The sequence below is a fragment of the Thunnus thynnus genome, chromosome 9 (assembly GCF_963924715.1).
Source record: "Thunnus thynnus chromosome 9, fThuThy2.1, whole genome shotgun sequence".
Classification (NCBI taxonomy): domain Eukaryota; kingdom Metazoa; phylum Chordata; class Actinopteri; order Scombriformes; family Scombridae; genus Thunnus; species Thunnus thynnus.
Window position 1 is genome coordinate 17,586,785 of NC_089525.1, and position 14,235 is coordinate 17,601,019.

A 14,235-nucleotide genomic window follows, 5' to 3' on the forward strand; every position below is an offset into this window, starting at 1 on the left:
CCTCCCGCTTTAGTCTTGTTTTATTGGAAAATTATGGGGTTGCAAAATGACACTGAAAAATGATTTTTGGAAGATCGTACTCATTAGACATATAACAAACACTTTAAACAGACACAAGACAAGACAGCCTTTTAGTCAAATATTCATTCAGTAATGAAGAAATAAAGGATGTGCTGTATTTAATGACTACTGCACACTTATAAGAGTGTCATTCTTTGTTCTTACAGTGCCCCTTAAACAGACTGACAGGCATTCTTAGCCGTGTGATTAGGATACCCTCTAGGGTCTCCAGGGACATCCGCCTCACATCATAGCCCTGCTTCTCAGCATTCACATTGGGATCCACTGGCACAATTTCCTCTCCACTGTTACGGTCATTTCTCCCGACTGCAGCATATGTGGGGAAAAATGGTTTCATGTACCCAGGAAGGTCAGATCTGTAAGAAGGGCAGCAGTAAGCTGACCACATGTACTCAGGAACAGACACCCTCTCATTGATCCGGTGAGCTCCAGACCTATAAGGCATGGTCCCGGTGATCACGTACATCTGCCCTCTGCAGAAGGCCTTTCTTCTTAGCACCTCCCTCTCCAGTGAATTCCAGGTGCCTGCGTTGGAGCCGTTCCGCTGAGGGACAATGTTTGTCAAGGTGAAGGTGGCTGTACGGTCATCCATTGTCCTCTGGTGCATGCTGGGATTGAGATGGCCTCTGGTGTAGCCAGAGTCTTTGTAGTCCGCAAACACCGCCTGGCTCACCTTCACTTTCCAGTAGAGGGGTTGTGGGATCGGAAAAGGCTTCATATTTGGATCGGCTGTGCGAGACTCCAGCTTAATGACAGAGAGAGAGGACAAGATATCACTTTTTTAGAGTATGTAGAGTGTTTTGCTGCTTATTTATCCTTATTGTTGAGTTGAACTGTGAGTGTTTGTCTGCTGTGATGTGTGACTGACTCAGAGATAAAATGTAAAATGCTATTTTTTTCTGAGAAAAGAATAACATGTATGACAGCAGAGTTTGAGACAGGCTGCTTCCGCTTCAATGTGTTTGCAAAAACTTGCACGAACTCACACATTGACCACAATGAGACTAAAAGTATTGAGCAGGAACTGCAAGAGTTCTCTGTCACGTCCACGATCACCACCTAAACACTTGTTATTTTAAGATCTGATCTCAGTTAGTATATAACCTACCAAACAAAACACAGTTTATATAACCTACCTGCTGCTACCTGCCCATTTTGCGCTATTACATGTTGTATATTTTGTATGTTTTAAATGTTGTATACGTCGTGTATTTATTTTGCTGCACTTTGGGAGAAGTCAAAGACAAATTTCCACTGAGGTGGACAATAAACTCAATCAATCAATCAATCAAACACAAAAAAAACTAGTAGATCTTCATGCAAATGCTGTGTTTTCATTTATCCATGAGATTTTCCAATTCATGTGGACGCACTTAACTCCACAATAGTAGAACAATAGAAAAAATTTGCAGTGAAACTTAAGAATGTGGGTTGCAGAATCTCCATATCAACAAAAAGTGTTGTTCAAATTCTCTCACCTGTAATCTCAGTATGTAAATTAACACATTATGTCTGACACAGCCCCACTGTGCTGTCAGTCTTTTAAGGAAATGGCTGATCATTCAATGCTCATAAGAGCTTTGCTTTACTTTTCCTTTGTCAGGACACTAGTTTTTCCCTATAAATCTATATAATTACAGAATATAATCATGTTCAAACACGTCATATCTGACAAAGTCTAATTCAACAGAGTTGTTGCACCACATCGTGTTACTTACCTGTGGTTCATACATCCCGCTGACATCGGGTCGTTTGCCATCTGCAGGACTGAGTTTGTAAGCAGAGTATAAAGGTGCACGATGCTTACGCTGATACAGGCTGGCAAAGCGGTACCGGTTTTTGTAGCGCTGGCATATTGGATCATATCCAGCTGCAGTGATACCCTGTGGTGGAGTTCTCTTATAGAAGAAATCAAGACACTGGGAGAAGTCTTTGCTGATCTCTCCAATGGCCAGTCCACCAAACCAGAGTGGAAGAAGAAGCAGAGCTCCCATAGAGAATTGCAGCATCTTCCTTTCCTGCACAACAGATAAGCAGGACAGATGTGTATTATACACCTGTGCTGAAGAAAGAGATGTTCATTAGCAGACAATTAACTCAGACTTTGCTCAAGAACTCCTCTAAGACAAACTTACCAAGATCTTTTCCTCCAAGCGAGAATGTGAATTTGTAGCTGTGTATCCAGTCCCAGACTATAAAACCTCCTTGCAGCTTTTCTTAGAAACTCTCTGTTCAAGTCTTGAGGTGGGTGGGGTAATATTTCTTGTATCAGCCCACAAACCACCACATGACAAAGTGACAAACCGGGTCCAGACTCCACTCTTCACTTCTGCATTTTTTTTCTCAGAGAGGGCTACAAAAAGTGTAACAAGAAGGGAGTCCATGCAAGAGATACACCCAAACAAATGTTTTATTTATTGAACTTACCACAGTAAACAATATAGTCTGCAAAATAACAGAAAACCATGGAAACTAGCCAACTAAAGCCAGATATTGGTGAGGACAATCTATGCATTGATTTTAGTAGAAAACCTTAATATATTGCAGGTGACGAAAGTCTGGTAGATGCTTGTATTACTGCACTGATGTAAACACTCTCTATGAGGATGAGATGTAGAGTTGAGTTAAACTGCAGGTGAATATGTTGTTTTTACTGACCTCCAGTGGTTCAACTTCTCACCTCACTGCAGTGAGGTACAGTGGTGGAGTTAATACAGCCTCAACTATCAGTGATGGGTGTGCTCAGAGGTGAAACACTGTTCTTTTTTTGTGTGATATAACCTTTACTTGACAGCTTGAAAGTGCAGAAATACAGGAAACATGTAATTCTTTCTAACTTTCTTTGCTTTACTTCTTTAGTTCTTTAGTGTAAAACAAAGAGACAGACACACATGTAAATAATTCTTCTTGAGTAAACACATGTTCAAAGTTTGCAGTTGTTCATGTAATTTCTCTATAAGAGGAGAAATAAAACTCAAACTCAGATGTTCAGCCATTTAATTTGAGGTTTTTCTCATCTGTATGTACAAACTTGTTCTTATTTATTATTAAATTAATTTAAATGAAATTAAATGTATGTTTTTATGTTTTCAATAATTCACTTATGTTAAAACCAATGATTTTGTATGCTTTATTTTTGGTCATATTGAGGGAAAAAAAACATTGAAATTCAACAGAATGGTCTTTATTTAATCAATTTCAATTTTAGTTCATTGGAAAATCACTGGCTTAATGAACACATTTTAATACGACACTGACAAAAGGGGAAAATATTGATTTTGCCGAATCATTTTCATCAGAAACATTAACTTTAAATGAACATGAGACAACATTTTAAATAGAGAGGTAGTCTACAAAGTAACTCGGGATAAGAGATAAGGACTTTAAGTCTGATGACACTTCTGTCTCTGGCGCTCTTTCTCGCCCACCTAGAGCCCGGTTCTGCTTGAGGTTTCTTCCTGTTAAAGGGGAGTTCTTCCTTGCTGCTGTGCTAAGTGCTTGCTCATGGGGGAATGTTGGGTCTCTGTAAAATAAAGAGTATGGTCTAGACCTACTCTATGTGAAAAGTGCCCTGAGATAACTTATGTTTTGATTTGGCGCTATATAAAAACAACTGAATTTAATTGAATTTGTATGAACAAAGTTAGTATTTATTTATGATGCTCAATAAAATGTACATTTCTATGTTATCAATAATGAACTTGTGATAACTCATGTTATTTTTTCTGAAAACATAACTGACAGCTTGGTGTTTTGTTTGTTTCACCCATTTCATTTGTTTATTTGAAAATCATTAGTGAACATGTTTAAAGATGACACTGAAAAGAGGGGAAAACATTTATTTAAAAAAACCATAATCATCGGAAAAATTTATTTCAAACCATCATGAGACACTATCATATTCTGGTTAATCAAACAATCATTCAGTATTACAAAGAGGGGGGTTTATGAAGAACAGGGGACAAAGACTCTGGCTCAGACTTCTTGAGTCTGGCCAGGCAGGAGGGATGTTAACACATGATTTCAGTAAGAATCTAAAGCTTTGATCTTTGTTACTGACACTGTCCATCAAACAGACTGATGGACATGGCCAGCCTTTGTGCGAGGATACTCTCCAGGGTCTCTAAAGACATCCGCCTCACATCATAGCCCCGCACAAAGGCCTTCGCCCTGGGATTAACTGGCACAATCTCCTCTCCGCTGTTGCGGTCATTTCTCCCCACTGCTGCGTATGTGGGGAAAAATGGCTGCATAGACTCAGGAAGGTTGTCATTGTAAGATGGGCAGCAGTAAGCAGACCACATGTACTCAGGAACAGACACCCTCTTATTGATCCAGTGAGCTCCAGACTCATAAGGCAGGACCCCAGTGATCACGTACATAGGCCCTCTGCAGAAGGCCTTGAATTTTCTTAACATATCATTTTCCAGTATATTCCAGGGGCCAGAGTTGGAGCCTGCCCACTGAGGAACAATGTTTGTGAGGGTGAAGGTGGCCACACGGTCTTCTTTTGTCTTCTGGTGCATGCTGGGATTGAGATGGCCTTTGGTGTAGTTGGAGTACTTATAGTCCTGAAGCACTGCCTGGCTCTCAATCACATTCTGGTCGGGGGGGATGAAGAAAGATTTCATCTCCGGGCTGGCACGGGAAAATGCCAACTTAATAACAAAGAGAGAAGGAGATGTCACTTTTTGGGTGTATTTATACTTTGTGAATGGGTGTGTGACTGACCCACTCATGTAGTTTGTGAAATAAAAATGAAAAATAAACTGATGAAATGCAAATTCCCTTTTCTCTGTGATGATAATATGTGTGATAGCATTGCTCTTCTTACAGTTAGTAAGAAGCCACTTCTGCTTCTGTTTAAAGTTAAAGGCAAAAACCTCATATGCACCACACCAGCTACAATGACACTTCAATTAAATATCACTCCGTGTTACATCTGGTCTTGTTGCCTTAACACATAAACACAAACGTTCATTAGATCTACATGAGAATGTAGAATTTAGAACAAATAAAAAGATATTTTTGTGAAATCTTGTGAGTTACTACATTTAACTCTACCTTTAAACAATAATGCATTGATAGAAAAACAGTGGACCAAAGGTAGAGATAATTTATTGTAGAATTACCACAATCAAGAAAGAGCTTTGTCAGGACACTAGTTTTTCCCTATAAATCTATATAATTACAGAATATAATCATGTTTAAACACATCATATCTGACAAAGTCTAATTCAACAGAGTTGTTGCATCACATCGTGTTACTTACCTGTGGTTCATACATCCCGCTGACATCGGGTCGTTTGCCATCTGCAGGACTGAGTATGTACGCAGAGTATAAAGGTGCACGATGCTGACGCTGATACAGGCTGGCAAAGCGGTACCGGTTTTTGTAGCGCTGGCATATTGGATCATATCCAGCTGCAGTGATACCCTGTGGTGGAGTTCTCTTATAGAAGAAATCAAGGCACTGAGAGAAGTCTTTGCTGATCTCTCCAATGACCAGTCCACCAAACCAGAGTGGAAGAAGAAGCAGAGCTCCCATAGAGAATTGCAGCATCTTCCTTTCCTGCACAACAGATAAGCAGGACAGATGTGTATTATACACCTGTGCTGAAGAAAGAGATGTTCATTAGCAGACAATTAACTCAGACTTTGCTCAAGAACTCCTCTAAGACAAACTTACCAAGATCTTTTCCTCCAAGCGAGAATGTGAATTTGTAGCTGTGTATCCAGTCCCAGACTATAAAACCTCCTTGCAGCTTTTCTTAGAAACTCTCTGTTCAGGTCTTGAGGTGGGTGGGGTAATATTTCTTGTATCAGCCCACAAACCACCACATGACAAAGTGACAAACCGGGTCCAGACTCCACTCTTCACTTCTGCATTTTTTTTCTCAGAGAGGGCTACAAAAAGTGTAACAAGAAGGGAGTCCATGCAAGAGATACACCCAAACAAATGTTTTATTTATTGAACTTACCACAGTAAACAATATAGTCTGCAAAATAGTAGAAAACCATGGAAACTAGCCAACTAAAGCCAGATATTGGTGAGGACAATCTATGCATTGATTTTGGTAGAAAACCTTAACATATTGCAGGTGATGAAAGTCTGGTAGATGCTTGTATTACTGCACTGATGTAAACACTCTCTATGAGGATGAGATGTAGAGTTGAGTTAAACTGCAGGTGAATATGTTGTTTTTACTGACCTCCAGTGGTTCAACTTCTCACCTCACTGCAGTGAGCTACAGTGGTGAAGTTAAAACAGCCACAACTATCAGTGATGGGTGTGCTCAGAGGTGAAACACTGTTCTTTTTTTTTGTGATATAACCTTTACTTGACAGCTTGAAAGTGCAGAAATACAGGAAACATGTAATTCTTTCTAACTTTCTTTGCTTTACTTCTTTAGTTCTTTAGTGTAAAACAAAGAGACAGACACACATGTAAATAATTCTTCTTGAGTAAACACATGTTCAAAGTTTGCAGTTGTTCATGTAATTTCTCTATAAGAGGAGAAATAAAACTCAAACTCAGACGTTCAGCCATTTAATTTGAGGTTTTTCTCGTCTGTATGTACAAACTTGTTCTTATTTATTATTAAATTAATTTAAATTAAATTAAATGTATGTTTTTATGTTTTCAATAATTCACTTATGTTAAAACCAATGATTTTGTATGCTTTATTTTTGGTTATATTGAGGGAAAAAAACATTGAAATTCAACAGAATGGTCTTTATTTAATCAATTTCAATTTTAGTTCATTGGAAAATCACTGGCTTAATGAACACATTTTAATACGACACTGACAAAAGGGGAAAATATTGATTTTGCCGAATCATTTTCATCAGAAACATTAACTTTAAATGAACATGAGACAACATTTTAAATAGAGAGGGAGTCTACAAAGTAACTCTGGATAAGAGATAAGGACTTTAAGTATGATGACACTTCTGTCTCTGGCGCTCTTTCTCGCCCACCTAGAGCCCGGTTCTGCTTGAGGTTTCTTCCTGTTAAAGGGGAGTTCTTCCTTGCTGCTGTGCTAAGTGCTTGCTCATGGGGGAATGTTGGGTCTCTGTAAAATAAAGAGTATGGTCTAGACCTACTCTATGTGAAAAGTGCCCTGAGATAACTTATGTTTTGATTTGGCGCTATATAAATAAAACTGAATTTAATTGAATTTGTATGAACAAAGTTAGTATTTATTTATGATGCTCAATAAAATGTACATTTCTATGTTATCAATAATGAACTTGTGATAACTCATGTTATTTTTTCTGAAAACATAACTGACAACTTGGTGTTTTGTTTGTTTCACCCATTTCATTTGTTTTATTTGAAAATCATTAGTGGACATGTTTAAAGATGACACTGAAAAGAGGGGAAAACATTTATTTAAAAAAACCATAATCATCGGAAAAATTTATTTCAAATCATCATGAGACACTGTCATATTCTGGTTAATCAAACAATCATTCAGTATTACAAAGAGGGGGGTTTATGAAGAACAGGGGACAAAGACTCTGGCTCAGACTTCTTGAGTCTGGCCAGGCAGGAGGGATGTTAACACATGATTTCAGTAAGAATCTAAAGCTTTGATCTTTGTTACTGACACTGTCCATCAAACAGACTGATGGACATGGCCAGCCTTTGTGTGAGGATACTCTCCAGGGTCCCTAAAGACATCCGCCTCACATCATAGCCACGCACACAGGCCTTCACCCTGGGATTAACTGGCACAATCTCCTCTCCGCTGTTGCGGTCATTTCTCCCCACTGCTGCGTATGTGGGGAAAAATGGCTGCATAGACTCAGGAAGATTGTCATTGTAAGATGGGCAGCAGTAAGCAGACCACATGTACTCAGGAACAGACACCCTCTTATTGATCCAGTGAGCTCCAGACTCATAAGGCATGACCCCAGTGATCACGTACATAGGCCCTCTGCAGAAGGCCTTGAATTTTCTTAACATATCATTTTCCAGTATATTCCAGGGGCCAGAGTTGGAGCCTGCCTGCTGAGGAACAATGTTTGTGAGGGTGAAGGTGGCCTCACGGTCTTCTTTTGTCTTCTGGTGCATGCTGGGATTGAGATGGCCTTTGGTGTAGCTGGAGTACTTATAGTCCTGAGGCACTGCCTGGCTCTCAATCACATTCTGGTCGGGGGGGATGAAGAAAGATTTCATCTCCGGGCTGGCACGGGAAAATGCCAACTTAATAACCAAGAGAGAAGGAGATGTCACTTTTTGGGTGTATTTATACTTTGTGAATGGGTGTGTGACTGACCCACTCATGTAGTTTGTGAAATAAAAATGAAAAATAAACTGATGAAATGTAAATTCCCTTTTCTCTGTGATGATAATATGTGTGATAGCATTGCTCTTCTTACAGTTAGTAAGAAGCCACTTCTGCTTCTGTTTAAAGTTAAAGGCAAAAACCTCATATGCACCACACCAGCTACAATGACACTTCAATTAAATATCACTCCGTGTTACATCTGGTCTTGTTGCCTTAACACGTAAACACAAATGTTCATTAGATCTACATGAGAATGTAGAATTTAGAACAAATAAAAGGATATTTTTGTGAAATCTTGTGAGTTACTACATTTAACTCTACATTTAAACAATAATGCATTGATAGAAAAACAGTGGACCAAAGGTAGAGATAATTTATTGTAGAATTACCACAATCAAGAAAGAGCTTTGTCAGGACACTAGTTTTTCCCTATAAATCTATATAATTACAGAATATAATCATGTTTAAACACGTCATATCTGACAAAGTCTAATTCAACAGAGTTGTTGCACCACATCGTGTTACTTACCTGTGGTTCATACATCCAGCTGACATCGGGTCGTTTGCCATCTGCAGGACTGAGTTTGTACGCAGAGTATAAAGGTGCACGATGCTGACGCTGATACAGGCTGGCAAAGCGGTACTGGTTTTTGTAGCGCTGGCATATTGGATCATATCCAGCTGCAGTGATACCCTGTGGTGGAGTTCTCTTATAGAAGAAATCAAGACACTGGGAGAAGTCTTTGCTGATCTCTCCAATGGCCAGTCCACCAAACCAGAGTGGAAGAAGAAGCAGAGCTCCCATAGAGAATTGCAGCATCTTCCTTTCCTGCACAACAGATAAGCAGGACAGATGTGTATTATACACCTGTGCTGAAGAAAGAGATGTTCATTAGCAGACAATTAACTCAGACTTTGCTCAAGAACTCCTCTAAGACAAACTTACCAAGATCTTTTCCTCCAAGCGAGAATGTGAATTTGTAGCTGTGTATCAAGTCCCAGACTATAAAACCTCCTTGCAGCTTTTCTTAGAAACTCTCTGTTCAAGTCTTGAGGTGGGTGGGGTAATATTTCTTGTATCAGCCCACAAACCACCACATGACAAAGTGACAAACCGGGTCCAGACTCCACTCTTCACTTCTGCATTTTTTTTCTCAGAGAGGGCTACAAAAAGTGTAACAAGAAGGGAGTCCATGCAAGAGATACACCCAAACAAATGTTTTATTTATTGAACTTACCACAGTAAACAATATAGTCTGCAAAATAGTAGAAAACCATGGAAACTAGCCAACTAAAGCCAGATATTGGTGAGGACAATCTATGCATTGATTTTGGTAGAAAACCTTAACATATTGCAGGTGACGAAAGTCTGGTAGATGCTTGTATTACTGCACTGATGTAAACACTCTCTATGAGGATGAGATGTAGAGTTGAGTTAAACTGCAGGTAAATATGTTGTTTTTATTGACCTCCAGTGGTTCAACTTCTCACCTCACTGCAGTGAGCTACAGTGGTGAAGTTAAAACAGCCACAACTATCAGTGATGGGTGTGCTCAGAGGTGAAACACTGTTCTTTTTTTGTGTGATATAACCTTTACTTGACAGCTTGAAAGTGCAGAAATACAGGAAACATGTAATTCTTTCTAACTTTCTTTGCTTTACTTCTTTAGTTCTTTAGTGTAAAACAAAGAGACAGACACACATGTAAATAATTCTTCTTGAGTAAACACATGTTCAAAGTTTGCAGTTGCTCATGTAATTTCTCTATAAGAGGAGAAATAAAACTCAAACTCAGACGTTCAGCCATTTAATTTGAGGTTTTTCTCATCTGTATGTACAAACTTGTTCTTATTTATTATTAAATTAATTTAAATGAAATTAAATGTATGTTTTTATGTTTTCAATAATTCACTTATGTTAAAACCAATGATTTTGTATGCTTTATTTTTGGTTATATTGAGGGAAAAAAACATTGAAATTCAACAGAATGGTCTTTATTTAATCAATTTCAATTTTAGTTCATTGGAAAATCACTGGCTTAATGAACACATTTTAATATGACACTGACAAAAGGGGAAAATATTGATTTTGCCGAGTCATTTTCATCAGAAACATTAACTTTAAATGAACATGAGACAACATTTTAAATAGAGAGGGAGTCTACAAAGTAACTCTGGATAAGAGATAAGGACTTTAAGTATGATGACACTTCTGTCTCTGGCGCTCTTTCTCGCCCACCTAGAGCCTGGTTCTGCTTGAGGTTTCTTCCTGTTAAAGGGGAGTTCTTCCTTGCTGCTGTGCTAAGTGCTTGCTCATGGGGGAATGTTGGGTCTCTGTAAAATAAAGAGTACGGTCTAGACCTACTCTATGTGAACAGTGCCCTGAGATAACTTATGTTTTGATTTGGCGCTATATAAAAACAACTGAATTTAATTGAATTTGTATGAACAAAGTTAGTATTTATTTATGATGCTCAATAAAATGTACATTTCTATGTTATCAATAATGAACTTGTGATAACTCATGTTATTTTTTCTGAAAACATAACTGACAGCTTGGTGTTTTGTTTGTTTCACCCATTTCATTTGTTTTATTTGAAAATCATTAGTGGACATGTTTAAAGATGACACTGAAAAGAGGGGAAAACATTTATTTAAAAAAACCATAATCATCGGAAAAATTTATTTCAAACCATCATGAGACACTATCATATTCTGGTTAATCAAACAATCATTCAGTATTACAAAGAGGGGGGTTTATGAAGAACAGGGGACAAAGACTCTGGCTCAGACTTCTTGAGTCTGGCCAGGCAGGAGGGATGTTAACACATGATTTCAGTAAGAATCTAAAGCTTTGATCTTTGTTACTGACACTGTCCATCAAACAGACTGATGGACATGGCCAGCCTTTGTGTGAGGATACTCTCCAGGGTCTCTAAAGACATCCGCCTCACATCATAGCCCCGCACAAAGGCCTTCGCCCTGGGATTAACTGGCACAATCTCCTCTCCGCTGTTGCGGTCATTTCTCCCCACTGCTGCGTATGTGGGGAAAAATGGCTGCATAGACTCAGGAAGGTTGTCATTGTAAGATGGGCAGCAGTAAGCAGACCACATGTACTCAGGAACAGACACCCTCTTATTGATCCAGTGAGCTCCAGACTCATAAGGCAGGACCCCAGTGATCACGTACATAGGCCCTCTGCAGAAGGCCTTGAATTTTCTTAACATATCATTTTCCAGTGAATTCCAGGGGCCAGAGTTGGAGCCTGCCCGCTGAGGAACAATGTTTGTGAGGGTGAAGGTGGCTTCACGGTCTTCTTTTGTCTTCCGGTGCATGCTGGGATTGAGATGGCCTTTGGTGTAGTTGGAGTACTTATAGTCCTGACGCACTGCCTGGCTCTCAATCACATTCTGGTCGGCGGGGATGAAGAAAGATTTCATCTCCGGGCTGGCACGGGAAAATGCCAACTTAATAACCAAGAGAGAAGGAGATGTCACTTTTTGGGTGTATTTATACTTTGTGAATGGGTGTGTGACTGACCCACTCATGTAGTTTGTGAAATAAAAATGAAAAATAAACTGATGAAATGCAAATTCCCTTTTCTCTGTGATGATAATATGTGTGATAGCATTGCTCTTCTTACAGTTAGTAAGAAGCCACTTCTGCTTCTGTTTAAAGTTAAAGGCAAAAACCTCATATGCACCACACCAGCTACAATGACACTTCAATTAAATATCACTCCGTGTTACATCTGGTCTTGTTGCCTTAACACATAAACACAAACGTTCATTAGATCTACATGAGAATGTAGAATTTAGAACAAATAAAAAGATATTTTTGTGAAATCTTGTGAGTTACTACATTTAACTCTACCTTTAAACAATAATGCATTGATAGAAAAACAGTGGACCAAAGGTAGAGATAATTTATTGTAGAATTACCACAATCAAGAAAGAGCTTTGTCAGGACACTAGTTTTTCCCTATAAATCTATATAATTACAGAATATAATCATGTTTAAACACATCATATCTGACAAAGTCTAATTCAACAGAGTTGTTGCACCACATCGTGTTACTTACCTGTGGTTCATACATCCCGCTGACATCGGGTCGTTTGCCATCTGCAGGACTGAGTATGTACGCAGAGTATAAAGGTGCACGATGCTGACGCTGATACAGGCTGGCAAAGCGGTACTGGTTTTTGTAGCGCTGGCATATTGGATCATATCCAGCTGCAGTGATACCCTGTGGTGGAGTTCTCTTATAGAAGAAATCAAGGCACTGAGAGAAGTCTTTGCTGATCTCTCCAATGACCAGTCCACCAAACCAGAGTGGAAGAAGAAGCAGAGCTCCCATAGAGAATTGCAGCATCTTCCTTTCCTGCACAACAGATAAGCAGGACAGATGTGTATTATACACCTGTGCTGAAGAAAGAGATGTTCATTAGCAGACAATTAACTCAGACTTTGCTCAAGAACTCCTCTAAGACAAACTTACCAAGATCTTTTCCTCCAAGCGAGAATGTGAATTTGTAGCTGTGTATCCAGTCCCAGACTATAAAACCTCCTTGCAGCTTTTCTTAGAAACTCTCTGTTCAGGTCTTGAGGTGGGTGGGGTAATATTTCTTGTATCAGCCCACAAACCACCACATGACAAAGTGACAAACTGGGTCCAGACTCCACTCTTCACTTCTGCATTTTTTTTCTCAGAGAGGGCTACAAAAAGTGTAACAAGAAGGGAGTCCATGCAAGAGATACACTCAAACAAATGTTTTATTTATTGAACTTACCACAGTAAACAATATAGTCTGCAAAATAGTAGAAAACCATGGAAACTAGCCAACTAAAGCCAGATATTGGTGAGGACAATCTATGCATTGATTTTGGTAGAAAACCTTAATATATTGCAGGTGATGAAAGTCTGGTAGATGCTTGTATTACTGCACTGATGTAAACACTCTCTATGAGGATGAGATGTAGAGTTGAGTTAAACTGCAGGTGAATATGTTGTTTTTATTGACCTCCAGTGGTTCAACTTCTCACCTCACTGCAGTGAGTTACAGTGGTGAAATTAATACAGCCTCAACTATCAGTGATGGGTGTGCTCAGAGGTGAAACACTGTTCTTTTTTTGTGTGATATAACCTTTACTTGACAGCTTGAAAGTGCAGAAATACAGGAAACATGTAATTCTTTCTAACTTTCTTTGCTTTATTTCTTTAGTTCTTTAGTGTAAAACAAAGAGACATGTAAATAATTCTTCTTGAGTAAACACATGTTCAAAGTTTGCAGTTGCTCATGTAATTTCTCTATAAGAGGAGAAATAAAACTCAAACTCAGACGTTCAGCCATTTAATTTGAGGTTTTTCTCATCTGTATGTACAAACTTGTTCTTATTTATTATTAAATTAATTTAAATTAAATTAAATGTATGTTTTTATGTTTTCAATAATTCACTTATGTTAAAACCAATGATTTTGTATGCTTTATTTTTGGTTATATTGAGGGAAAAAAACATTGAAATTCAACAGAATGGTCTTTATTTAATCAATTTCAATTTTAGTTCATTGGAAAATCACTGGCTTAATGAACACATTTTAATATGACACTGACAAAAGGGGAAAATATTGATTTTGCCGAGTCATTTTCATCAGAAACATTAACTTTAAATGAACATGAGACAACATTTTAAATAGAGAGGGAGTCTACAAAGTAACTCTGGATAAGAGATAAGGACTTTAAGTATGATGACACTTCTGTCTCTGGCGCTCTTTCTCGCCCACCTAGAGCCTGGTTCTGCTTGAGGTTTCTTCCTGTTAAAGGGGAGTTCTTCCTTGCTGCTGTGCTAAGTGCTTG

At 38.6% G+C, this 14,235-nt stretch overlaps 4 protein-coding genes across 7 annotated transcripts; all 4 read right to left on the reverse strand.

Annotated features, from left to right (window-relative positions):
* Positions 1-9,519, reverse strand: LOC137189450 (endonuclease domain-containing 1 protein-like). Of its 3 annotated transcripts, none has more exons than XM_067599327.1 (3): positions 9,325-9,519; positions 8,908-9,207; positions 1-826 (listed from the first exon to the last, which is right to left on the reverse strand). In XM_067599327.1, the coding sequence occupies exons 2-3, from the start codon at positions 9,196-9,198 to the stop codon at positions 209-211; spliced, it is 909 nt and encodes a 302-aa protein (XP_067455428.1). In that variant the 5' UTR covers positions 9,199-9,207; positions 9,325-9,519; the 3' UTR covers positions 1-208. The 3 variants fall into 3 exon arrangements, with proteins under 3 accessions (XP_067455428.1, XP_067455429.1, XP_067455430.1); XM_067599328.1 differs by lacking the exons at positions 8,908-9,207; positions 9,325-9,519 and adding exons at positions 1,800-2,099; positions 2,217-2,289; XM_067599329.1 differs by lacking the exons at positions 8,908-9,207; positions 9,325-9,519 and adding an exon at positions 1,800-2,190.
* Positions 3,887-6,018, reverse strand: LOC137189452 (endonuclease domain-containing 1 protein-like). The gene is made up of 3 exons (XM_067599330.1): positions 5,771-6,018; positions 5,354-5,653; positions 3,887-4,739 (listed from the first exon to the last, which is right to left on the reverse strand). The coding sequence occupies exons 2-3, from the start codon at positions 5,642-5,644 to the stop codon at positions 4,134-4,136; spliced, it is 897 nt and encodes a 298-aa protein (XP_067455431.1). The 5' UTR covers positions 5,645-5,653; positions 5,771-6,018; the 3' UTR covers positions 3,887-4,133.
* Positions 7,493-8,374, reverse strand: LOC137188849 (uncharacterized). Its single transcript, XM_067598429.1, has one exon. The coding sequence runs from the start codon at positions 8,372-8,374 to the stop codon at positions 7,688-7,690; it is 687 nt and encodes a 228-aa protein (XP_067454530.1). The 3' UTR covers positions 7,493-7,687.
* Positions 9,520-11,046: 1,527 nt separating the features above from the next.
* Positions 11,047-13,127, reverse strand: LOC137188770 (endonuclease domain-containing 1 protein-like). Of its 2 annotated transcripts, XM_067598372.1 has the most exons (3): positions 12,879-13,127; positions 12,462-12,761; positions 11,047-11,847 (listed from the first exon to the last, which is right to left on the reverse strand). In XM_067598372.1, the coding sequence occupies exons 2-3, from the start codon at positions 12,750-12,752 to the stop codon at positions 11,242-11,244; spliced, it is 897 nt and encodes a 298-aa protein (XP_067454473.1). In that variant the 5' UTR covers positions 12,753-12,761; positions 12,879-13,127; the 3' UTR covers positions 11,047-11,241. The 2 variants fall into 2 exon arrangements, with proteins under 2 accessions (XP_067454473.1, XP_067454474.1); XM_067598373.1 differs by lacking the exon at positions 12,879-13,127 and having other exon boundaries at positions 12,462-12,869.
* Positions 13,128-14,235: the final 1,108 nt, after the last annotated feature.

Excerpts from the sequence above, each read along its gene's own strand:
- LOC137189452 (XM_067599330.1), bottom strand. The coding sequence starts at position 5,644 with ATGCTGCAATTCTCTATGGGAGCTCTGCTTCTTCTTCCACTCTGGTTT. Across the intron at positions 4,740-5,353 it reads GCGGGATGTATGAACCACAG|TTGGCATTTTCCCGTGCCAG; the intron begins GTAAGTAACACG and ends TTTGTTATTAAG.
- LOC137188849 (XM_067598429.1), bottom strand. The coding sequence starts at position 8,374 with ATGAGTGGGTCAGTCACACACCCATTCACAAAGTATAAATACACCCAA.
- LOC137189450 (XM_067599327.1), bottom strand. The coding sequence starts at position 9,198 with ATGCTGCAATTCTCTATGGGAGCTCTGCTTCTTCTTCCACTCTGGTTT. Across the intron at positions 827-8,907 it reads GCTGGATGTATGAACCACAG|CTGGAGTCTCGCACAGCCGA; the intron begins GTAAGTAACACG and ends TCTGTCATTAAG.
- LOC137188770 (XM_067598372.1), bottom strand. The coding sequence starts at position 12,752 with ATGCTGCAATTCTCTATGGGAGCTCTGCTTCTTCTTCCACTCTGGTTT. Across the intron at positions 11,848-12,461 it reads GCGGGATGTATGAACCACAG|TTGGCATTTTCCCGTGCCAG; the intron begins GTAAGTAACACG and ends TTGGTTATTAAG.